The 24,605-nt window shown below is 46.2% G+C and overlaps 1 protein-coding gene across 1 annotated transcript in view; it reads right to left on the reverse strand.

Moving 5' to 3' along the window:
• Positions 1-4,974, reverse strand: part of LOC111967676 (proto-oncogene Wnt-3) — a 37,078-nt gene extending 32,104 nt beyond the window's left edge. The window contains exon 1 of the mRNA XM_023992910.2: positions 4,260-4,974. Coding sequence (XP_023848678.1) covers positions 4,260-4,339 — 80 coding nt within the window. The 5' untranslated portion in view covers positions 4,340-4,974. The remainder of the gene's footprint in view (positions 1-4,259) is intronic.
• Between the last annotated feature and the right edge of the window lie 19,631 nt (positions 4,975-24,605).

The following is a 24,605-nucleotide window of genomic DNA, read 5'->3' on the forward strand; positions in this document are numbered from 1 at the left end:
AGGGAACCTCATCCACCTGCTCAACTGACGTAGGCTAGGTCAATATCACTGTACTGAATGGAGGTTAACCAAATGGGACAAAAATGTACATGGCACAGATCTCTGCCTGGTGAAGTCACGACACTCTCCTTAGATATTTCTCACAGGCATTAGGGATGTCTTTGACTCCTGCTTATATGGCAGCCGTTTCCATTGATATGGAACCCTACCGGTCTTAAGAATAACATTCTTTAGGGCTTTCCCCTTTTCTTTCCCCTCCCCCCTCCCTTTGCACTGTTCAATATGATGCCTGGACACCCTTGATCTTTTCACACTAGGATTGCAGACGGAGGATTTTCTCGCACTAAGCATCACTATAGTGATCCTTTTGCCAATGGGGGGGTTGAGGGAAGAGGTAAGGGGGGGGGGGGGGGGGGGCACAACCAGATAATAACATTCCTGAGACCCAGAGATGAACCCTAGAGCCCCATTTAAGCCACAAGGGTTGTCCAGCACATAGAGAGTAGGGGTGGCCATGACAGGGCAGGACAGGGGATGGGTAGGGTAGGCAAGAGAGGATTGACCTTTTCATTTACTCTGCTACCCACATGTCACAGAGGGAAAAAGTGTTCAGGTTTCACAAACGTCTCTCTCTCACTCTACCTGGTACATTCTCAATGCCACTGCACCTTCTTCTACGTACGCTCTCTTCCTCAATCTGAAATTGCTTTCTGGTTTTATTTTCTTATGGTAAAACTTTGCTTTCACTACAAAGAGACATGGGAAGTACCACAAAGAATGACATGTTACATGGGAATTATACGGTAGGATATGTTAACAGCATATCATATTTCTGCAGTTTCCTGTGTTCTATGTATGCGGTGTTTGACCCATGTCTTGTATTTGGCTGTCACAATTGTAGCAAATAGATCGTTTTGGTGCTCCACATATCTCTACTCTGACCTACAGGAAGTGGATTTGATGTGATTACGCTCACTAGGTCGGTGGGTAGCAGGTAGCCTAGCGGTTAGAGCGTTTACTGGCCGTAAACAAAAGGTCGCTGGTTTAAATAAGCCAAATACCCAAGCTGACAAAGTGAAAAATTTAAGCAAGGCACTTATTCCTAATTTTCTCCAGGGGTGCGGTGCTACTATGACAGACCCTGTAAAACAACACATTTCCCTGCACCTATCCAAGTGTGTGACAATAAAACATTATTATTATTGTTGGTGCTAGCATAGGCCACACTGATCTGCTAAAAGCGGCAATTCACCAGAAGTCACCAGAAACTCCGGCATCAAAAGCTAAAGCCACAACTCAGTCAGTTTACATAGTAACATACAGTTTCCATAGGTTACATCCTCTCTCTGGTTCCCCTCTGGAACTGAACAGTGGTGCAGATTACCAGAAGATTAAGAGTATAATATTCTGTTGGATTTAAATGTTTAGTGGTTCTGCGGCGATGTTCTGGGGCTACACCACAAATCTTGGTTCCTCCAACGTTGGTATTTAAGGAGTTTCTAATGGATAAAGATGTAGGTTTGGCTGACGTGGAGTGTCGGCATTCACTCATCATGGCCATTGTTTATAATATGAATATAAACAGAAATGGCTGAACCGGCTGACAAGTTGTCTTTAGTGCTTCCATTAAGGGATTACCTGTGTATATACCGATCGTTGACTGTATTTTAATGTGTGATGGGCTCATCCTAAACTACTTATGATTTGTCAAGATCTTTTTAAGTTGCTGTTGTCATCATACTAGCACGATGACAAACACGTAGGCCTATTGTCGGTACAGCGTAGAAAACAGAAGCTTGTATAGAAGACCCTTTTTTCTCCAATCACTTTATTTCTTTTAGTTGAGCTGCGCTACTGCATTATTTGATTTGGGTGCAGGAGTGCAAAAAAATTCCCACGCGAAAATATTCTCTGCATTATACATCCCAGTATTGTAACCTGACCTACGGCCTAGAGAGATCACATGGAAACAATACAGGGCTTTGCCACAATTTTTTCCAAAATACTTTCATTTTAAAGATGAGACTCATGCAATGTTCTATATTTATGTTCAGCATAAGAGGTGAGAAAAAGAGATACAAAGTATAAAAACAAACATATTTTTCCAAAAGCCTCACATTTATATCAGAGATGGGCATCAGGCTGCCAAAACCTTTATCAGATGGCTCTACCCAGCCCTCTTGGAACATACTGTTATGTTCTGTCTTTTATCTGCTTTTAAATCTTTCCAGATACTTATTTTCCTCTGTCTTAGGAAACTATTCTAGCTACAGAACCAAACATTTTAGCATTTTCAAGGGGGGTCTATTTAAGTGACACTCTTATAGGGAATCTATTTTCTTGGCAGTTCCAGCTCCTCTCCAAACCCCCTCATTAGCCAGCTCTTTCACTCTACCTCGTCCTCCATGCATACAGTATGCACATCTCCAGAGTTATTTATGCTCTTTTGTTTTCGACACTCCTTGTGATTGTGTGACTGACTGCCAGGCATGAAGCAGTCAAAACTCCTTCTCCCCTCCCTTCCCCACTTGGCTGGAGAATGTATAACCAAGTCATCGCCCCTGAGACAGAAGCTGAGAGGAGCCCTGGCTCGCTGAAACTTATCACCCTGTCCCTTGACGCACCCCGTACCCATCTTGTTGTTTTGTTCTCTCTTGGATGTACTCGACACCGTGGGTGAGAACAGTGACAGCGCTCCATTCCGTAGCGTCTGCCCCGGTCACCTGAAGCTACGCACACGGCCATTTCATCTTTGTTATCCAAATCAAAGGTGGCGCGCATTGTCCGGGCTGAACATTACACCGGTGTCATGTAAGCTCCTTGAGCAGAGAACAGCTGCAGGTAATTCAGACAGAGAATCCATGTTGTGTGTGGTGTGGCGCTGAACCCGGAGAGTGGGTGTAAAGCCCCCGTGCCATTAACACTTCAGCCCTTTGGCCTGTGTGTTTGGCAGCTCCCCTCTCTGTAAATGAAACCAGAAGATGCTGGCGGTTTGGACAGCACTGCTGTGGGACCACATGCTAACCGGGCTACTAAAAGTGCACTGGCTCTGACAAGTATTGTGTCGGGAGCCAAAGAAGCTTTGTCATACGCCTACTCACAAACATATCCAAAATAAAAGCTTTACGTTACAAAAGAGCGAGGCCTATGAGGTCAGATGCATGTAGCTGAATTTGTAATGAACCTAAACATTTCACGTGAGGGTGCCGAACAAGGTCTGGAATATTTCAACAAAGACACATAAAGCCCTACAGAGCCTAACCTGACTAGCCCATGACACTTACAAATCTCCCAGAAACATCAATATTGCAATACCTAATTGAATGACAAAAGTGTGTATGCTTAATTATTGTTAATATTAAGCAGAGCAAAATTAATTAAAACCAATTATGTTTAAATTAAATCTGACGCTGTGGCAGTCTTTCACAAATGTGTTGATTTAGTTGATTTTGAGAATTTCTAAACGCTGACTATCTGACAGGGATTTGAGTAATTTCAGAGAGCATTGATGCTACTAAACAGTACACACTTCAGTTCGTGATAAGCTCCCTTGACAACAAACCAATAAAGAACATTCAGCTAACAATGAAGAGTTACACGGCATGATTGGGGGCCGGCAGTCTGAACGTAGAATATGGACACACAATAGCAAACAAAAATGACACTGACTTAAAAGGTCCTGATCGTACGACTCCAAATATCAAATAATAGAAGTGTATTTAACTAAATAAATTAAGTCCTTATAAAAGTGGATTCCCAAACGAGGGGTTGTGGTTATATAAAAGAAAGGATTTGGGGAGTTTTCATGAAGAGGTTCAATGTTGTCATTGTCCTTGGAGGATGGAGACGTTATCCAAACCAATAATTACACTAATTCCAACCGCTATCTAGAAAAGCTCCTATCAGCCTAACACATATTTGGAGACAATTTACCTAGACAAGCCACCCATAAGCTCCTTTCAAAAATCCCTATAGAGATTGAATAAGTTTAATGCCCAAAACTATAATTTCAACCTCCTTAGCATCACAACATTTGTCTAATAAGATAAACGGACCAGAGTGTAAAGGGGGAAAGAACGGCCAGCCTTTTCCGTTACACCAGAATTTGAGGTTAAGATTCTATGGACTGGGCTGAAGAACATTTTTCCACGCAGTCAACTGAAAGTGCACTTTATTCTGCCCTCTTCAAATGATCATTGACCAAAAGTCTCCCTATAGCAGCTCTAGGATTTGATGCTGAAACTCTAGATTGTACTCACCACCAGATGGGATAGCCTCCAAGCACCCGCCAGCTGGACAACCACACACACATCATATATCCAATCAGGAACAAATCCATGAGGTATGCCTTGTGGTGGTAGAGTGGAAATGGATCAATACATAGAGTTTCCAATTGGGAATGAAGAACAGACTTCCTGGAGGAGAAGCTTTAGGAAAAGCTTGATTGTTGAGGGACGGGAAAATTGAAATCAAATTGAAGCAAAAAAAAAAAAAAAAATCCTCCTGTTTTCCCCCTTCTTTGAGTCTGGACAGGAAAATGTGTCTGTCTCCTAGTAGTTAGGAGAGTAAGTGTCTCTCTCTCTCACACATATACAAACGCACACACACACACGCTCCTACCCGTTCTCTCCTTCCTTCCCTCCCTCTCTATGAGGTTCTTTCCTGAGGTAGATATGTTTTTCTCTCTCTCAGGATGCCTCATCCACAGGCCCGATATTAAAGGGGGGGGGGGGGAAAGAAGACGAGCGAGGTTCGGAGATGTCAGCTGGCAAGCCAATCACAGAGGATGGCCTTAGGTTACGAGAAAAATTATTCGTTCCCATCCGTCAATCACACACCACCCCCTGGTAATGTGGAAAAGAAAGAAAGGGGAGAGAAAGAGGGAGTGTGAGAGGGAGGGAAAACGAGAAGAGGTGTAGGGAGGGACAGAGCAAAAAGGTAGAGTTCCTCTTAATTCAATCTATTTCGTCTATGATAATTCAAAGCAAGCACTCCCCGAAGTGGCTCAGGATAGGTGAAGGGGTGTAAGGCCTGCCTCTTCATGGAGGCGTTGGGATTGGCGGCGGAGCGGAGGACATGCAGGGGGGAGGAAGTGTTGACTTCATTTTTAGGGGTTGTGCCCTGACTAATTGAGCCGGATATATATGCATACAGTGCATCCACACCCTTTCTCTCTCAGGCACACACAGGGAGACATTTACAGTGAATTGTATAAATTGTTGTCCTCCCACCCTGAAGAGAGGACATAAAAGGCGACACAATAAAGCCATAAAACGTGGTGGTTGGGCCAGGCACACAATGCTATATTCTGTAATGGCCCAAAGGTGACACATTTTACATCAATACCATTGTCATTTTGACGGGCTGAGGGGCAGGCAGTAGTGGGTGAGAGAGGAGGGAGAAGGGGACATACAAGTAAAGGGACACTATTTCTAGAACTAACCAAAAGTCAATTTAGATGTTGGCAAACTGATTTGACACAATGACAAACTGCACACTTTTGTTGAATCACGGGGTTAAATGCTATTTTATTTATATCAAGACATAGGGAAAAGTTAGATTTTCAACAATGGTGTATTTTGGTCTACTGTACCACGACAGCAAAAGCATAAATTAACCCATTAAAAGACTGCAGTATGTTTACGGAAATTAAATGTTTATACATTTATTTTATGTTTCCTCTAAAGAGAGAAAAACGTCTTGGTTGGACAGCTTGTTATTGGAGTTTTGCTAGTGGTTTGCATCGTGTCTTTAGAGAGTAATGTCTAATGCTCTTAGCGGTTCCTCTCCTATGTTATTAGGGTTCTGTCCTTTCAGATGGTGTTTTCTTTGTAGTAGAAACACTGCACAGTGCAGACATACATGACATAATGCAAAGCCTTCATCTGAGTCAAAACAAAATCAATAGGAGTTATTTAAAGTTCTTCACCGTGAAATGTATGAAACGATTATATTTCTTACCAGACACACAGCTATTCAGCCACTGAAGTAATCATAATTTTGAGAAACTTCCCATTGGGCACAAACTGGTTGAATCATTGTTGTTTCAATGTCATTCGTCAACACATTGTGATGTGAAATCTAACGTTTGAAAAAGTAATTGAGAGGGAAATTTCAACCACAAGATTATATCATCATGGTAATCACATTTCTATATAGACACACCTTGTATAAAGGATGTTGAATTTGTACCTTTTAAGCAACGTCAGATCTTCAACATTAAATCCACTATCAGAAAAAAATCATAGACTGGGCAGCACCTCCTACTGGAGAATTGATCTATCTACTGTACTGCTACCCTTTGGCTTCCCATCCAGGGTTTTAACCAAGCCAAATCCTGCTTAGAAATTTGTCACTGACTATTACCGATGTGCTATCGTGACAATTTTTGTTGAGAGACCTCCACTTGAAAACTAAATAGATTCACTGTTGCTATCAAAGTAAATCCAAAGGGTAGGTTTAACAGAGCAAATGAAATGTGGCCATCTTTAATCACTCATATAAAATCAATGATACTATTTAAGCCTATAAAGCATTTGCAAAGTAATCAACAGCTATTTAATCATTTCTATGCTGGATTCACGTCTCCATCTCAACCCAAAATCAAAATGAAAGAATAGGACTAAATGAAATCAAACTATTTAAAGTGCATTTAGTCGTATTCTTTAACTTTGATTTTTGGTTTAGATGGAGACAGGAATCCAACATATCAATAAATAATTTGTAGACAAACTGAAATTAAAGCCGGACAAAGTCAGTGGCTCAGATGGAACTATCGAAGCAGTAGATCTCCTTAAATGTTGATATTGCTTTTGTAATACAGTAAATAGACTAAAGTTAAGGCTATCTTACAAATTAATGCAACATTCATGAAAATGAGTAACATATTCATGGCCACATTTTTAGGTGACCGAAACGTTTTTGGCCCGTGCCATTATTTTCGTATAATTCTTTTTCGACCCCACGATGTAGAAAATTATGAAATCAACGGACAATGTTTCCATTTTTTATTTGGGACAGTCTATTACAAATCAGTCTGATAGTGTTTTTTGAAAGTATTTCAATCTGAAGGAAGTATGCGTTGAAGTGACTGAAATGCATCAGAAAGGTATTCGGAAAGTATTCAGACCCTTTGACTTTTTCCACATTTTGCTACGTTACAGCCTTATTCTAAAATGTATTAAATAAATATATGTCATCAATCTACACACAATACCCCATAATGACAATGTAAAAACAGGTTTTTAGAAAAGTTTGCACATTTATTAAAAATTAAGAAGTTTGGTACCACTAAGACTATTACTAGAGCTGGCTGCCCGGCCAAACTGAGTTCATCTGTTGAGATGGGAGAACCTTTCAGAAGGATAACCATCTCTGTAGCACTCCACCAATCAGGCTTTTATGGTGGCCAGACAGAAGCCACTCCTCAGTAATAGACACACGACAGCCTGCTTGGAGTTTTCCAAAGGACACCTAAAGGACTCACAGACCATGAGAAACAAGATTCTCTGGTCTGATGAAACCAAGATTGAACTCTTTGGCCTGAATGGCAAGCATCACATCTGGAGGAAACCTGGCACCATCCCTACGGTGAAGCATGGTGGTGGCAGCATCATGCTGTGGGCATGTTTTTCAGTGGCAGGGACTGGGAGACTAGTCAGGATCGAGGGAAAGATGAACGGAGCAAAGAACAGAGAGATCCTTGATGAAAACCTGCTCCAGAGCGCTCAGGACCTCAGACTGGGGCGAATGTTCACCTTCCAACAGGACAACGACCTTAAGCACACAGCACAGGAGTGGCTTCCTTTTTAAATTATTATTATTTTATTTAACCTTTATTTTTCTAGGCAAGTCAGTTAAGAACATATTCTTATTTACAGTGACGGCCTACCGCGGAACAGTAGGTTAACTGCCTTTTTCAGGGGTAGAACGATAGATTTTTATCTTGTCAGCTCAGGGATTCGATGCAGCAACCTTTCAGTTACTGGCCCAACGCTCTAACCACTAGGCTACCTGCCAACCAAAATAGTGTGTTCCCTTACCAGGAATCGATCCCGGGAGAGCGCCGAATCCTAACCACTAGACTACTAGGGAAAAAGTCTTTGAATGTCCTTGAGTGGCCCAGCCAGAGCCCAGACTTGAACCCAATCGAGCATCACTGTAGAGACCTGAAAATAGCTGTGCAGCGATGCTCCCCATCCAACCTGACAAAGCTGTAGAGGATCTGCAGAGAAAAATGGGAGAAACTCCCCAAATACAGGTGTGCCAAGACTCAAGGCTGTAATCGCTGCAAAAGGTGCTTCAACAAAGTACTGAGTAAAGGGTCTGAATACTTACGTCAATGTGATATTTCAGTTTGACATTTTTAATACATTTGGAAAAAAATCAAAAAATCTTTTATGCTTTGACATTATGGGTATTATGTGTGAGATTGATGAGGGGGAAAAAACTATTTCATCCATTTTAAAATAAGACAGTAACATAACGGAATGTGGGAAAAGTCAAGGCGTCTGAATACTTTCCGACTGCAGTGATGGGTCATAATATTTTGTAGTTCAAACCGTTTTGATAGCTGGAGCCACATTTGTAGGAAGAAAAGAGAAACCGCTCTGTTTATTACAACTTCCGTCTAGCGGCTACCGGAGGTCACTGACGTCATTGTTCGGTTCTATGAACCAAACGCACATCCTTTTTTTTTGTTTCTCTCGTGACCCCGTTTTCAAATCAGGCGACCCCACATGGGAGTTTGGGAAACGCTGCTGTAACTATACCTTTCTTTCTTATGTAATCACATCAAGCATGCATTTTCAAGATAGCATGCGTACAGTAGGTCGTCACAGGTCTGTGGAGATCTTCAGAATCTTGAACGGCATTGATCCCTTGCACCATATACATTTAATGTGATCTCAACTGCAATCCAATTCCTTTGGTTCTGCTGTCAGACGAAGCACAGTGATAACACATTACGCTGACATTGTATTCCCATTTGAACTTTGCTCTGCTTTTATAGTTGAAAGCGTAGTGATAACACGTGGGAAATTCAACTAACTTTTCGCTGTCTTTTTGAGTCGGTGAATATAGGCTGTAATCTCATTCATCAGCGTCCCAACCAAATATTACCCAATTATCCACTTTGAAATGATGCGGGAGAGGCCCACATTTATTCATTGACTGATCTTGTCTTATGCTGTATATTTCCTTTAATGATCTGTTGTAGCTTTCGGACTGATGTAGACATAGTGGCACAAGCGCCTCAACGAGGAACTGACCATGGCTGCAATGTTCTACTTGCTGTACCCACGGGGATCATGTAAGCCTTGCATCCAAACCTTGTCTATGCTACTACCTCTCAACATCCCTTAGATAAACCCTATTGGTGACCACCAATCAAATAACTCTTATCTTCTCTGGTGTGGCTGTGAAATGTCACCCAGTGTGGGTTTGTCTGGTGACAACTGATGTGTTTCCTGGTGGTGGTGGTCTACCCCAGGCAAGAGTGAGTGAGTGCCGGAATGGCTGAAGGAAGGGGCTGTGAAGAGCTCCCTACCTACCAAAGGGAGAGAACCCAGTGACCACAGCCTAGAGGTCAGCCACAGAATACACTCCTCACCCTTCTCCTGTTTTATTCACCACAACAAAGAAGATGGGTAATAAACTGTGACCGATGCACTTTGGGACCAAATATCAGCCTGTTTGACAAAGAAAAACATCAGTCACTATCCCCCAAAATGTGAGAGTAATATTGCCATTAATGACAAACGTCCTTGTGGAATAATTGTGAGCATAAATCTTTTGGTTATAGTCTCGATAATGCTTTCCGTCAAGATGGGGTATGTATCTGCGACACTCACCACCAGGAACCAAGGTCTGCTTTCGATCACCGACATTGTCGCGCGCTACAGTGCAAGCATTTGAAAATGTGCCGAGCTCAGCTCCATTTGGACTCTAGGCATTCTTGAGGAGTGATCAACGCTTCGCGGGGCCAGGGATGGATGGATGGGGAATGTGAAGGGAGCGCAATTTACGAGGAGAGGCGATGGAATGGTCTGCGGTCTGCATCTAAACAACGTTGAAACCACGTTTCCCCTGCAGCTCAAAGCCACAACATTATCAACTGTCTGGAAACTTGACGATTACAATCTAGAACTCTGCAACCTGGTCCTGAACTGTGTTTCAGGAAATGGGGACAGTTTCCATTGTAGTATGTCTGATACCATACAGATCTCTCTATGTCTCTTTGTACTGGTTCTGAGATACAGATGCAGTGTAGGCCTACCGCCAGTGCATGACGCTTCCACGAGCTTGATTGGGCTGTGGTTTCAGGCTCGCTTCGTCAGTGTAGACAGTGGGAGACATCTCAGAGGCTATGACCTCTAGGTCAGGAGTTCATCTCTCTCCAGTGTTTATAGACGCCACGTGTCTTTAGGAACTGATCCGTAAGGTAACCCGCCACGTTCAGATATTCTATCCAGTGGATTTACTATGTAGACCTGGTTTCTCACCTTAGATTTCAGGTTCCTCATTGGAGGGATAAGATGACGTCTGGCTCCAGGGCAGGTATAAAGATGACTCTGAAACAGCCTGAAATGTCAGTACTTGTTTGGTCTGTGTTTGTTAACTACGTAGTGTATGTCAATAGTGACATAAAACGTGTGCGTGTCTATTCTTGTGCATGCGTGTGTGCTTGGGCGCAAGCATGTGTTGGTAAGTGAGAGAGAGACTATGAGCTTGCATCAGTATATGTGCCCGGAGCGGGGGGGGGGGGGCGGGGGGGGGGGGGGGCACACATAGAGGTCCCCTGTCGTGCTGGTTTCTACGGTGACCTGAGAAAGGCTGTAACCAGGTCCTGCTCTTTCTCAGGCTGATCAATGTATACCACAAAGGAGGACATGTGTTCAACCCCCCCACCTCCCGCCCCCTTCCACTCAATCCGACCAGCGTGGCCAGACACAGGCAGCCAATAAAACCAGGATTAGGAGGGCGTCTACACACACTGGGCTGTAGCGGAAAACGTTTCTGAACACGCCCAACTACGCCCCCCCTCACACACTTCTTTTCTTTCATTACTTCTTTCTGTCTCTCTCTTCTTATACCATCTTTCTCTCTTTGTTTATTTCATTCGCTCCCATTTCTCCCTTCCTCTGCCTCTTTCAAGACCCTCACTCTGTAAGCTCTTGACACAATGGGGTGTTCAAAAATTACTCATTTTGCCGGGGCAGTTCAGCCAATTCTCAATGCCCTTCAATGCCCGCCTCCCCCTGTCATCTGTCTTGCCCTGTTATGATAATGCAATGTGCTCCATCACAATAACAATGCTGTGTGTGTGTGTTGTGTGTGTGTGTGTGTGTGTGTGTGTGTGTGTGTGTGTGTGTGTGTGTGTGTGTGTGTGTGTGTTGTGTGCTGCTTCTACATGTGTTCCACAGAGATAAAACTCAATGTCTCTGGTTTATTGTTTCACTCCAGAACAATGCAATAATGTTTGGTTTGCAATATGTCGCATCTGCAAGGAAACCTATCATGTGTTGTGTACTGTCATGAATGTCTGGCGTACCCTACCAGTAGACCTCTCTGCAGCCAGAGACCGCATCCTCATCCATCTGCTCTGGCTCCATCTCCCTAACGCTGTAATGCTAACGTGTCCTGAAATGGGAGCGTTTGGATAATATCGCGCAGCCTTTGTCAGGGACTTTGTAAGCTGGGGACAAAGAGCGACAAGAACTCTCCCAAAAACAAACCTTTTTCATTAGAGCAGCAAACACTTAGTCCCTTAGCTATGCAGCAGGACTCTATTGGTGTGGGAGCCGAGCCACTGTCACATAGGGAGGGAAGAGCCTTAAACCCTCGCTGGCGGTCTCCAGCCGGACACTGAGCCCAAGCCTAATAAAAGGGCACTTAAGCCCCACAATGAGCCTCCGTGCAGGTTTGAGGCGGCGGGGGTCTCAGAGTGGAGGGGCAGTATCATGGCACTCGTAAACAAGGGGTATGAGACAGAAACAGAGAGAGAGAAGAGAAGAGGGCTATGTGAGAGAGAAGAGGGGCTATGTGCCAGAGACTTTGTTCACACAAGATGAAGAGTCACACAGCCAGCCTCTTGCCATCCCCCTTAATAACCACCTTCTTCAGAGGGCCCTGTGAACACAATGTTTCTCCCACTCCCCCTCTCTTGCTCTCAATCACTGATGGGACAATGAGGGAGCCCCCCCTGCACCCCCTCCCTAGTCCTCTCAGCCCCCCAAACAGACACTTCTTTTATTGAAATTCTTTGGTGTTTTAATCCCCAGCTTCCTCCAGGGGTAATAATGGACTCCCTGCGACAGCCTTTCCAGCACCGATAACTATCATCCTCCAAGCCCAGTCACAAGTCTACTCCTCCTCCAATGACAGCACATTATGCCTTTCCAGTCAGTGAAAATTGTCAGGACCCGGTGCGAGAAACAGTCACTAATAATGGGCAGAACCCAGAAGATGAGGCAGACACAGCAGTACTAGAGATGGTGTTTAATAAAAAATAGATATCTTCCAAAATACAAAGAAAATCCACAAAGTGGTAAAAACACAAGGGAAAAAACAAACCTCAAAAGACCAATCCAAACAACGAGAACAAAACCAGAGAACCTCTGAAAATCAACAAGAGAAAAATGATCACAAAGGCTGGGGCTGGGTGCTAACATACAAACACTGAGCAAGGAACTGAGGAACACACAGGGTTTAAAATACTAAAAAGGAAATGACTTACAGGTGCAAACAATAATTAGGGCAAGAAAAACAAAAGTAAAAAAAGGTGCAAGGGGGACATCTAGTGAACAAAACCTGAACAGTCCTGGCCAAAACCTGACAGAATCCCCCCCCTAGGAACGGCTCCTGACGTTCCTACCAGCCTTCTCAGGGTGGAGGACCCTGAACTGACGAATGAGGTCAGGGTCCAGTATGTCCTTGGCAGGAACCCAGGAGCGCTCCTCGGACCGTAGCCTTCCCAGTCCACCAGATACTGCCAGGACGCTGCACCCGGCGGGAATCCAGTATCCGATGGACGGTATAAGCCGACTGGCCTCCGATGATACGGCGGCGAGGGGGAGTCTGCTGCCGGGATAAGGGGAGAAAAAAACAACAGGTTTAAATAAAGAAATGTGAAACGTGAGATAATTTTAAGGGATCTGGGTAAGTGCAGGCGAAAAGTAACGGGGTTCACCTTCTCTGGCAACCTTAAAGGGACCGATGAATTTCTGTGACAGTTTGCGAGACTCCACCCGTAGCGGTAAATTCTTGGTTGAGAGCCATACTCTCTGGCCGAGGCGCAGGGTAGGCCCGGGACGGCGACGTCTGTTGGCTTGATGTTGGTACCTCTGTAGGAACGCAGAAGATTAAGACGGGCCTTCTTCCACGTAAGCCGACAGCGTCTGATGAACCTCGAGGCTGAAGCACACTGACTTCTGCCTCCTGGTCCGGGAACAATGGAGGAGCATAGCCAAACTGACACTCGTGCGGGGACATACCAGTGGAGGAGGAGCACAAGGTGTTGTGCGCGTATCGGCCAAACCATGAAGGACGACCATGTGGACGGGTTTTTGGAGACATACATCTGAGGGTGGTTCCAGCTCTTGATTCATCCTCTCGGTTGGCCATTGGACACCGGATGGTACCCTGAAGATAGACTGGCAGTGGCCCCATAATTGGCAGAAGGCTTCCAAAACCTTGAGGCGAACTGGGGACCTCTGTCGAAACCATATCTTGCGGAATGCCGAAGACTCGCAAACAATGGTTAATCACCAACTCAGCCGTTTCCTTGGCAGAAGGTAACTTAGTCAAGGGAACGAACCTGGCCGCCTTAGAAAACCTGTCGATTATGACTAGGATAGTAGTATTACCATGGGACGGGAAGGCCAGTAATAAAGTCCAATGAGATATGGGACCAGGGTCGGTGGGGAATAGATAGAGGGTGAAGGAGTCCTTGAGGGCGGAGGTGAGAAGATTTGCCCTGGCAGCACACGGAACAGGCCTTGACGAAAGTGGCAACGTCTTTTTTATGGTGGGCCACCAGAACTTACGCTGAATGAACTCCAAGGTGCGACCTACGCCCGGGTGACAGGTGAGGCGAGAGGAGTGCCCCCACAGAAGGACTTGGGACCTTGCTGCCTTGGGAACAAACAACCGATTGGCAGGACTCCTCCAGGCCCGGTTCGATGGCTTGGGTTGTTTTCACGGTATCCCCCACTTGCCACGAGATCGGAGCCACGATCTTAGCGCCGGAAGGACAGTCATGTCAGTATCTTCTCGAATGGCAGGAGAGTAGATTCGTGACAAGGCGTCCGTTTGAGATTCTTCGACCCGGGTCTATAGGTGAGGATAAACTGAAATTGGCTGAAGAAAAAGAGACCATCGAGCTTGTCTGAGAGTTCAACCGCTTCGCCTGCTGGATATACTCCAGATTTTTGTGGTCCGTAAGCACTTGAAACGGTTGAGAAGCCCCCTCGAGCCAGTGTCTCCATTCCTTCAATGCCATCTTAACCGCTAGGATTTCACGATCCCCCACATCGTAATTCCTCTCGGCCGGGTAAGCCGGTGAGAGAAGAAGGCGCAAGGATGAAGCTTCTTGTCTTCACCCCTCTGAGACAGGACAGCTCCAACCCCAACCTCTGATGCGTCTACCTCCACCACAAAAGGTTCATCCGCCGTTGGTAGTGTAAGAATGGGAGCAGAGAGGATGCGCTGCTTGAGTCCTTGGAAGGCCGTCTCAGCTTCTCTTCCCCACAGAAACCTTGTGTTGCCACCCTTGGTTACAGCTGAGAGAGGGCTGCCACCGAGCTGAAGTTCTGAGGAGAACTTGCGTAAAAGTTGGTGAAGCCCAGGAAACGCTGAACTTCCTTAACGGACTTGGGGGTGGCCCAATCCGCTACCCGCCCTACCTTCTTGGGGTCCATCTGGACTCGACCGGGTTCCACTACAAAATCCCAGGAATTGTACTCGGAGGAATGGAATTCACATTTTTCCGGCTTAACGTACAAATGGCTGTCAAGGAGGCGTTTGAGTACTTGTCTGACATGCTTAGTGTGTTCTTGAAGGGAGCTCGAAAAGATGAGGATGTCATCCAAGTAAACAAACACGAAGATGTTAAGCATATCCCTAAGCACATCGTTAATGAGCGCTTGGAACACAGCCGGAGCGTTGTCAGGCCGAAGGGCATCACCAAGTATTCGTAGTGACCAGTAGGCGTGTTGAAAGCGGTCTTCCCACTCGTCACCGGGTTTGATCCGCACAAGATGGTATGCGTCCGCAGCTCAAGCTTAGTGAAGACAACTGCTTCCTGGAGCAGCTCAAAGGCTGTGGCCATAAGGGTAGCGGGTAGCGGTTACGGACGGTTATGGCATTAAGTCCCGGTAGTCGATGCAAGGACGTAATCCCCCGTCTTTTTTGCCACAAAGAAAAAACCTGCTCCGCCGGCGAGGTGGATGGACGCATGAGGCCTGCTGCCAGAGCGTCCTTGATGTAGGTATCCATAGCAGCTCGTTCGGAGAGGAGATAGGGAAAAGATCGACCCCTGGGGGGGCAGGTGCCCGGAACAGGTCGATGGGGCAATCGTAAGGTCTATGGGGTGGTAGTTTGGTGCCCCTGTTTGCTAAATACCGGTTTGAGGTCATGGTAACACTCGGGAACTCGGGACAGGTCGATGGATTCTAGAGACTCGGGAGGGGAACTCGGGGAACTTGGGAAGATACAAGTGGCTTGGCACGTAGGACCCCACTGCTTGATAGTGCCCACAGACAAGTCGATGTGAGGGTTATGGCTGTGAAGCCAGGGGTATCCAAGGACGAGAGGGAACTCGGAACAACGAGGTCAGATGAAAGTTCATCACTTCCTGGTGTTGGGAAACTGAAAGTCGCAAGGGGGTAGTGACACGAGTGACAAGTCCAGATCCCAAAGGGTTCCATCCAACGTAGTAACCCTTATGGGGTCACTTAGAGGTTCAGAGGGAACGCCATTCTCCTTCGCCCAGACACCATCCATGAAGTTACCTGCGGCTCCAGAGTCTACCAAGGCTTGAAGGGAAGCTCGTGGTTGTCCCAGGAAAGGGTAACTGGAATGAGCAGGCGGGAGTTGAGTGGATGGGAGGAGGTTATGTTTCCCGTTACAGTCCTCCCAGCCTGCCACGGGAGAGTGCGTTTTCCCTGGAGCCGGGACACGTGGAGAGGAAATGGCCCGGTTTGCCGCAATATAGACAGCATCGCTCCCTCATCGGCGGTCTCTCTCAGCCTGGGAGATGCGTCCAACCTGCATGGGTTCCGGTGGAGTCAGCGAGGATAAAGGTGGAGACTCGGAGCTGGGACCGATAGGAGCTAGGGTGAGAGATCTACGGTTGAGCTCTCTCTCTCTCCAGACGCTGGTCTATGCGTGAAGCCAACTTGATCAGGGACTCGAGGTTGTCTGGTGGTTCCGGAGTGGCCAGTTCATCTTGGATGGTGGTCGGAAAGACCCTTCAAAAAGCACCTGTGAGCGCCTCGTCGTTCCAGCCACTCGCTGCTGCCACCGTGTGGAACTGGATGGCATAGTCCATCACGCTGCGCCGACCTTGGCGGAGAGTCAGGAGCTGTTTGGCTGAGTCAGGACCGCTGGTAGGACTTGAAACACTCTTGAATTCTTCAGCAAAGGTAGAGTAGCTGGCACAGCAGGGACTTTGGGCATCCCACACAGCAGTAGCCCCAGGCTAGGGCTTTTTCCGACAGCAGGGTGATGATATATCTATCTTGGACCGGTCGGTGGGAAACGACGAGGGTTGCAGCTCGAAGGAGAGAGAACATTGGGTGAAAAACCCCTTACAAACACTCGGATCACCTGAGAACCGTTGGGGAGGCGGCAGACGAGGTTCAGCCAGGGGTTTAACTGCCACGGGCACTTGAATCTGATGAACTGGAGCAGAAGCGGTTGCAGGAGAAAGTTGATCAGAAATCTGCTTTATGGAAGTCATCATCTCCGACAGAAGTTGAGAATGTCCAGCCAGTAAGGCCTCTTGCTGAACCAGAGCAGCTTCGTGACGTTGGACAGTCCCCTCGTGGTGGGACAGCATGGGAAAAAAGTCCTGGGTACTGGCTGCCTCTGGGTTCATATTAATGGCTCACTGTTTCTGTCAGGACCCGGTGCGAGAAACAGTCACTAATAATGGGCAGAACCCAGAAGATGAGGCAGACACAGCAGTACTAGAGATGGTGGTTTAATAAAAAATAGATATCTTCCAAAATACAAAGAAAATCCACAAAGTGGTAAAAACAGCAAGGGAAAAAACAAACCTCAAAAGACCAATCCAAAAAATACACGAGAACAAAACCAGAGAACCTCTGGAAAATCCAACAAGAGAAAAATGATCACAAAGGCTGGGGCTGGGTGCTAACATACAAACACTGAGCAAGGAACTGAGGAACACACAGGGTTTAAATACTAACAAGGGAATGACTTACAGGTGCAAACAATAATTAGGGCAAGAAAAACAAAAGGTACAAAAAAGGTGCAAGGGGGACATCTAGTGAACAAAACCTGAACAGTCCTGGCCAAAACCTGACAGAAAATAAGCTATAGCTAGCACTGTAGCATTTCGAAAGTAAAACGAAATGTAATCTTAAATCAATACAAATGAGCTGATGAGTTATACAAAGGTTGATGGGAAGTCAGAGCAATCGTGTTATTGTTCAAAGTTATACGGTTTACTCCAGTAACAGTGTCGTGTTGTATTTCAAGGTGATGCTACCTCAGAGCCAATAACAAATGTGTCCTTACAATCTCGTAGTGACCAACTTTTTTTTTTTTATTGTCCAAACTATGGCTAGTTTTAGAATTCAAATGACAAGGTATTGATTTAAGTTGTATTTTGTCAGAGGGAGACAGAATGCGGAGTTGGGCAGAGACAGGAGGCAGTGGTTCCCAAACTGTGGAGTGCAAACCCTAAGGGAGTGGGGGTCCCCCCCCAATTTTTTTAAATTATAATAACAAAATAAAATAATGAAGGAACTCAGTCCAGCTTTCAATGTACTCTTGAAAGTTGTAATATCAGAATTTTGAAATGAGGTAGCGCATCATCAGTTCCTCTTGTCATGTCTCAGAGAGTCCTAGTTTTCCTACTTTTGTTGTTATTTTATTTAACCAGGAAAGTCAGTTAAGAACAAAGTCTTATTTACAATGACGGCCTAGGAACAGTGGGTTAACTGCCTTGTTCAGGGGCAGAACGACAGATTTTTACCTTGTCAGCTCGGGGATTTGATCTAGCAACCTTTCAGTTACTGGCCCAACACACTAACCAGGCTACCTGCCACCACATCAACTAGCCTATGTCAGCTAATGTTTTTTAGCTAGGTTTTTTAGCCCATAGATTTTGCTGGAATGTTTGAGTCATAGACCACGCAGGGGGGAACCAGGCGCGGGATATACCCCAATGATGTTTCTGTTACATTATCATACGGCTTATGATGACTGTCCAACGTACCTGTCCTATCACCTTTCACATTTAGCTTGACTACATGTTAAATTGGTCCTCATTGCAGGTGTATCATTCACTCCCAGTCAAAAGAGTGAGGATGGGGACATCTACTGGTCACACAGGGTTCTTAAAGGTGGTACTGCGGAGGAGACTCCGTGACAAAAGGAAGATCATTGCTGCTTAAATCAATAAATAAGACTCTTATGCTATACATTATCCATACTACATTATCAATACCAGCAGCAATATCAATAAAAAGTATACAAATAACTGTAAATGTGGGCTTTTTCCTTATTATTGTATTATTATATCAATAGTAAATGACAATCATTTTAGACTATGAATGCATTCTATCTCTATGAAAAATGTGGGTTTATGTTACATAAAGGCCCTAGAGCAAAAGAGAGACAGTAATGCCAGAAGATAATCTAAGAATGAAAGGTATCTTATCATTAGAAGCTGTTATTACAGGCACGAGTCCTATTAACAGCGTCATGTTACGTTTGAAAGCCTTACCGGGAGAGCCTCGAGGGAAAGAAATGTGGTAGTGAAAGAGGTGGAAGAGGGAAAAAGTCTACAAAGACTTTGAAGCTTCAGTTGATCACCCACCGAAGTAGCCAGTTGTTTTAGGCCAGAAATCACATTTCCACCCACGTCACACTAAGTGTTTTTCGAACAGTAGCTCTACAATAAAACACAAAAGATATCCACAGTGGGGTCGAAGATCGAGGCCCATGCTTCAGCTTATACATTACATTATTGACTCCTCATGTTTCCGAATTTTGTATGACAAGAATGTTGTCACCGCTGATGATGAAGAAGGGGAAATCAGTGGCATTGACAGTGAATATATGTATGTCTATGACGGTTGATTGAACATAATATGAAGACGATCTCATTTGATTGGAATGGATTGGATTTGATCGCTTGATTTCACCACGGGGCTAATTAGACACTAACAAAACACAAAACAAAATACATTTTATATAAGAGTCTTAACCATAGCATGATTAACTACCACATTGTCACATTATATTGATAAGGTTGATTTATACAAACAATACCTTGCTCCTTCTCCCCCATCGAATATGCCCTTTCTGAAATAGAATTCTAGCCTGTGTTCGTCATGTAGCTAGACCACATCCGGGTGAGCACTAAAACATGTACAAAAAAGAACATGTCTCAGATTTGGATATATGCAACCTACAGCACAATGCGCTAAGATCATGGCTGGCTTTGAAAATAATGACACAAGTATAGATATTATTATATGGCCATGAGTAGAGACTTGATAGGAGTCTTCGGCACTGTTATGGTTTTTCCATTGTTTTCAATGCCAGCTATGATCTCAGAGCATTGTTCTGTATTTGCATGTGACGGTAGATCTAGGTTTACATCTCTAACACACCGCTCTGTAACACCCAGGGCTATAAACATGATAAAATACCTTGTCATCTGGCCAAACACTCAACTTAATGCCACTCAACTTGGGGTACCCTTAGACAGTAGGTATCGCATAACCACCCAGGTAAATGGAACATAGCTGACCCCCTAAGCTTTAGGGAATGGCGTTCCCTAAATTAGTGTTTGGACTTATCTGGGGATCTAGAACATGACACTCTTGATCTTCTTTGTGAGTCTCAGGCATTAAAACACAAAGAGTACTCGTTCCTACCTGAGATTTGTGAGTCTCAGGCATCAACCTCGTCAGTCATTCTCACTGCTTCTACCCTAGAGGAGCCTCCACTATCCCACCACGTAAAAGAGCCAAAGGCCTCCTTTTGTGCACAAATATCAAATTATGATTGAAATGATGTCAGAATTATCTAAAGAATGGAGCTAGACTATTTGTTTTGGTCAAATGGAGCCATTAGCAAAAATAGTTCTCTATTTGATAACACTGTTTTACTGTTGGCCTACATTAGTATTTATCTACAGTGCCTACAGAAAGTATTCATACCCCTTGATTTTCCCCACATTTTGTTGTGTTACAGCATGAATTAAAAAAAATATGTCACTGGCCTACACACAATACCCCATAATGTCAAAGTGGAACTATGTTTTAATAATTTTTTACTAATTAATAAAAAATGGAAAGCTGAAATGTCTTGAGTCAGTAGGTATTCAGCCCCTTTGTTATGGCAAGCCAAAATAAGTTCACAAGTAAAAGTGTGTTTAACAAGTCACGTAATACGTTGTATGGACTCACCTCATCTCTGTACACCACACAAACAACTATCTGTAAGGTTCCTCAATCGAGAAGTGAATTTCAAACACAGATTCAACCTCAAAGACCAGGGAGGTTTTCCAGGGCCTCGCAAAGAAGGGCACCTATTGGTCGATGGGTAAAAAATAAAAAAGCAGACATTGAATATCCCTTTGAGCATGGTGAAGTTATTAATTACACTTGGGATGGTGTATCAATACACCCAGTCACTACAACGAAACAGGCCTCCTTCCTAATTCAGTTGCCGGAGAGGAAGGAAACTGCTCAGGGATTTCACCATGAGGCCAATGGTGACTTTAAAACAGTTACAGAGTTTAATGGCTGTGATAGGAGAAAACTGAGGATGGATCAACAACATTGTAGTTACTCCACAATACTAACCTAATTAGCAGAGTGAAAAGAAAAAACCCTGTACAGAATAAAAATATTCCAAAACATGCATGTTTGCAACAAGGCACTAAAGTAATACTGCAAAAAATGTGCCAAAGCAATTCACTTTTTGTCCTGAATACAAAGTGTTATGTTTATGGCAAATCCAATACAACATACTACTGAGTACCACTCTTCACCCTGGTTTCCCGGGAACCCCGCTTACCTCCCCCAGAGCGCTTCGATGGAGAGCCGGGCACCTGTCGGGCGTTTCTAGATCAGTGTTCGCTCATCATCGAGCTGCAGCCCTCCTCCTTCCCCTCGAACCGCTCTAAAATAGCGTACCTCATCACGCTGATGTCCGGGAGGACTCTCGCCTGGGCTATGGCAGTATGGGAACAACAGTCGGCCGTATGGTCCAGTCTGGAAGAGTTCGTGGCAGAGGTAAAGAAGGTTTTCGATGCTCCATTGTCCAAGAGAGGCTTCCCGGAAGTTACTCCAGCTTCGGCAAAGCTCCCGCAGTGTGGCAGACTATGAGGTGGATTTCCGCACATTGGCAGCGGAGAGTGCCTGGAACCCGGAAGCACTGTTCGACATGTTCCTGCATGGAGTTTCGGAGGAAGTAAAGGACGAGCTAGCTGCCCGGGAACTACCGACGGATCTCGACTCGCTTATCGCCATGACCATTTGGATCGATGGGTGACTACGGGAATGAAGGAAGGAGAGGAGATTCGATTTCACTCACCCGTCCAAGGATTCCACCTCGCCTCCGAGGTATCCTAGAAGTCCCTGACGGCTCCGTTGCCGAGTGAACCCAAGGCTACCCGAGTTCCCCCGAGAGTCTCCGAAGGCTGCCAATTCACCTCTTCCCGAGCCCATGCAACTAGGCAGAGCTAGGCTGTCTCCAGCTGAACAGCTATACAGGCTTCACACTAAGAGCTGCCTGTATTGCGGGCTACTGGTCATTTCATCTCCACCTGTCCACTAAAATACCAGGCTCACTGGTAGGAACGAGTCCTCTGGTGGGCCATACGGAGAACTTTATCTCTCCCCTTACTTGCATCCCTGTTCATGCCATGTTGCTGTCGGGGAACCAGTCGAAATCTCCTCATCGACTCTGGGGCCGATGACAGCTTCATGGACGCTACCCTAGCTTCCGAGCTGGATATCCCCACTTAGTCCCTCTCCATTCCCATGGACGTTAGAGCACTGGACGGGTGCTCTATAGGCCGGGTCACCCACAATACCACCCCCATTAACCTACGTCTGTCAGGTAACCACAGCGAGACGATCCAGTTCCTGCTCATTAAGTTTCCTCAGGTTCCTGTGGTATTGGGATTCTCCTGGCTCCAGCGACACAATTCCCTCATTGACTGGTCTGCCAGTGCCATCATGGGCTGGTGCACATTCTGTCACGCCCATTGCCTAAAGTCAGTTCAGCCTGTCCCGGGACGTCTTCCTGGGGCCTCGGAAGTTGCCCCGGAACTCTCCTGGAGAACCAGAGTTTTGTAAAAGCAGAGAAGTGTGAATTCCATCGCTCCACCATCCCCTTTCTGGGTTACATCATTGCTGCAGGAAGTTTTCAGATGGATCCCGGGGAGGTGAGAGCTATGTTGGATTGGCCCCAGCCTATGTCCAGAGTACAGCTGCAGCAGTTCCTGGGTTGCGCCAACTTTTATCGCTGCTTTATCTGAGGCTAAAGCACCCTGGCTTCCCCCCTGTCTGCACTCACCTCTCCCAAGATTCCAGCGGCTGATCAGGCGCTCTGGGATCTCAAACACCGCTTCACCACAGCTTCCATCTTGGTTCATCCTGACCCATGGGGCGGCAGCGTAGCCTAGTGGTTAGAGCGTTGGACTAGTAACCTAAAGGTTGCAAGATCGAATCCCAGAGCTGACAAGGTACAAATCTGTCATTCTGCCCCTGAACAAGGCAGTTAACCCCCTGTTCCTAGGCTGTCATTGAAAATAAGAATTTCTTCTTAACTGACTTGCCTAGTTAAATAAAGGTAAAATACATATTTAAAAACCATCCCGGCAGTTTGTGGTGGAGGCTGATGCTTCGGAGGTTGGAGTGGGGGCTGTCCTGTCCCAGCAGTCTGCCCTGGACATCAAGCTGCTTACCTGCTCCTTATTCTTCCACCGCCTCACGCCACGGAGAGGAACTACGATGTGAGAAATCGTGAGCTTCTTGTGGTGAAGCTCACAGGCTAGGTGGGCCCTAATGTTCACCCGGTTCAACTTCTCCCTCTTCTACTGGCCGGGATCCAAGAATGTCAAACCAGATACGTTGTCACGATGTTCGTGCCTGACGCGGTCTGCACTGCAGTCCTGGAGTGGGCCCACTCCTCCAGGCTTGCCTGCCACCAAGGCTCCCGGCGGACCCTGGCTTTTGTGCGAAAATGCTTTTCGTGGCCTACCATGGTTCCTGACATCTCCGCATTTGTCGCTGCTTGCACGGTCTGTGCACAGAACAAGACTCCTCGGCAAGCTCTGGCTGGTCTCCTCCACCCTCTGTCTGTCCCTTACCGTCCCTGATCTCACATCTCCCTGGACTTTGTCACGGGTCTCCCTCCGTCTGATGGCAACACCGCCATCCTGACCGCTATGGATCGGTTTTCCATAGCCGCCCACTTCATTCCTCTCCCCAAGCTACCCTCTGCCAACGAGACGGTCCAGCTCATGGTGCAGCACGTCTTCCGGATCAATGGACTGCCCGTTGACATGGTCTCCGTCCGGGGTCCTCAGTTCTTGTCCCGGTTCTGGAAATCGTTCTGCACCCTCACTGTCCTCTGAGCTCCACCCCCAGTCCAACGGCCAGTCGGAGCGAGCCAACCAGGACCTTGAGACTACTCTGCACTGCCTGGTCTCCGCCAACCCCACCACCTGGAGCCAGCAGCTTGTGTGGGTTGAATATGCCCGCAACACTCTTCCCTGCTCTGCCACGGGCCTATCACTGTTTGAGTGTTCCCTGGGGTATCAGCCCCTGCTCTTCCCTGAGCAGGAAGAAGAGGACGGCATACCTTCTGCCGCTGTCGTCGTACGTGGAGGAGACCCCGGTCGGCCCTCCTCAAGACCACCTCCAGGTATCAATGACAAACGGATCGCCACCGGACCCCGACTCCCTGGTATTGTCTTCGGGCAGAAGGTATGGCTGTCCACCCGGGATCTGCCCCTCTGAGTGGAATCCCGCAAACTCTCCCCCTGGTTTATCGGCCTGTTTCCCATCTCCAAAATCATTAGCCCCTCTGCTGTTTGTCTTCTGTTGCCCCGTACCCTTCATATACATCCCACCTGTGTCCAGAGTTAAACCCATGTCTCACAGTCCTTTGTCTCCTGTTTCCAGGACCCCCCCTCTCCCCTGTCTCATCGACGGTCAACCAACGTACATGGTGAGGCTTCTCCTGAAGGTTCGACCTCTGGGCAGGGGGTTCCAGTACCTGGTTGACTGGGAGGGTTAAGGCCCAGGGGAGAGGTGCTGGGTCCCCGCCAGGAACATTCTGGACCCAGGCCTCATTGTGGATTTCCAACACCCGCACCCCGGTCAACC

Source organism: Salvelinus sp. IW2-2015, linkage group LG8, assembly GCF_002910315.2.
Source record: "Salvelinus sp. IW2-2015 linkage group LG8, ASM291031v2, whole genome shotgun sequence".
Classification (NCBI taxonomy): Eukaryota; Metazoa; Chordata; class Actinopteri; order Salmoniformes; family Salmonidae; genus Salvelinus; species Salvelinus sp. IW2-2015.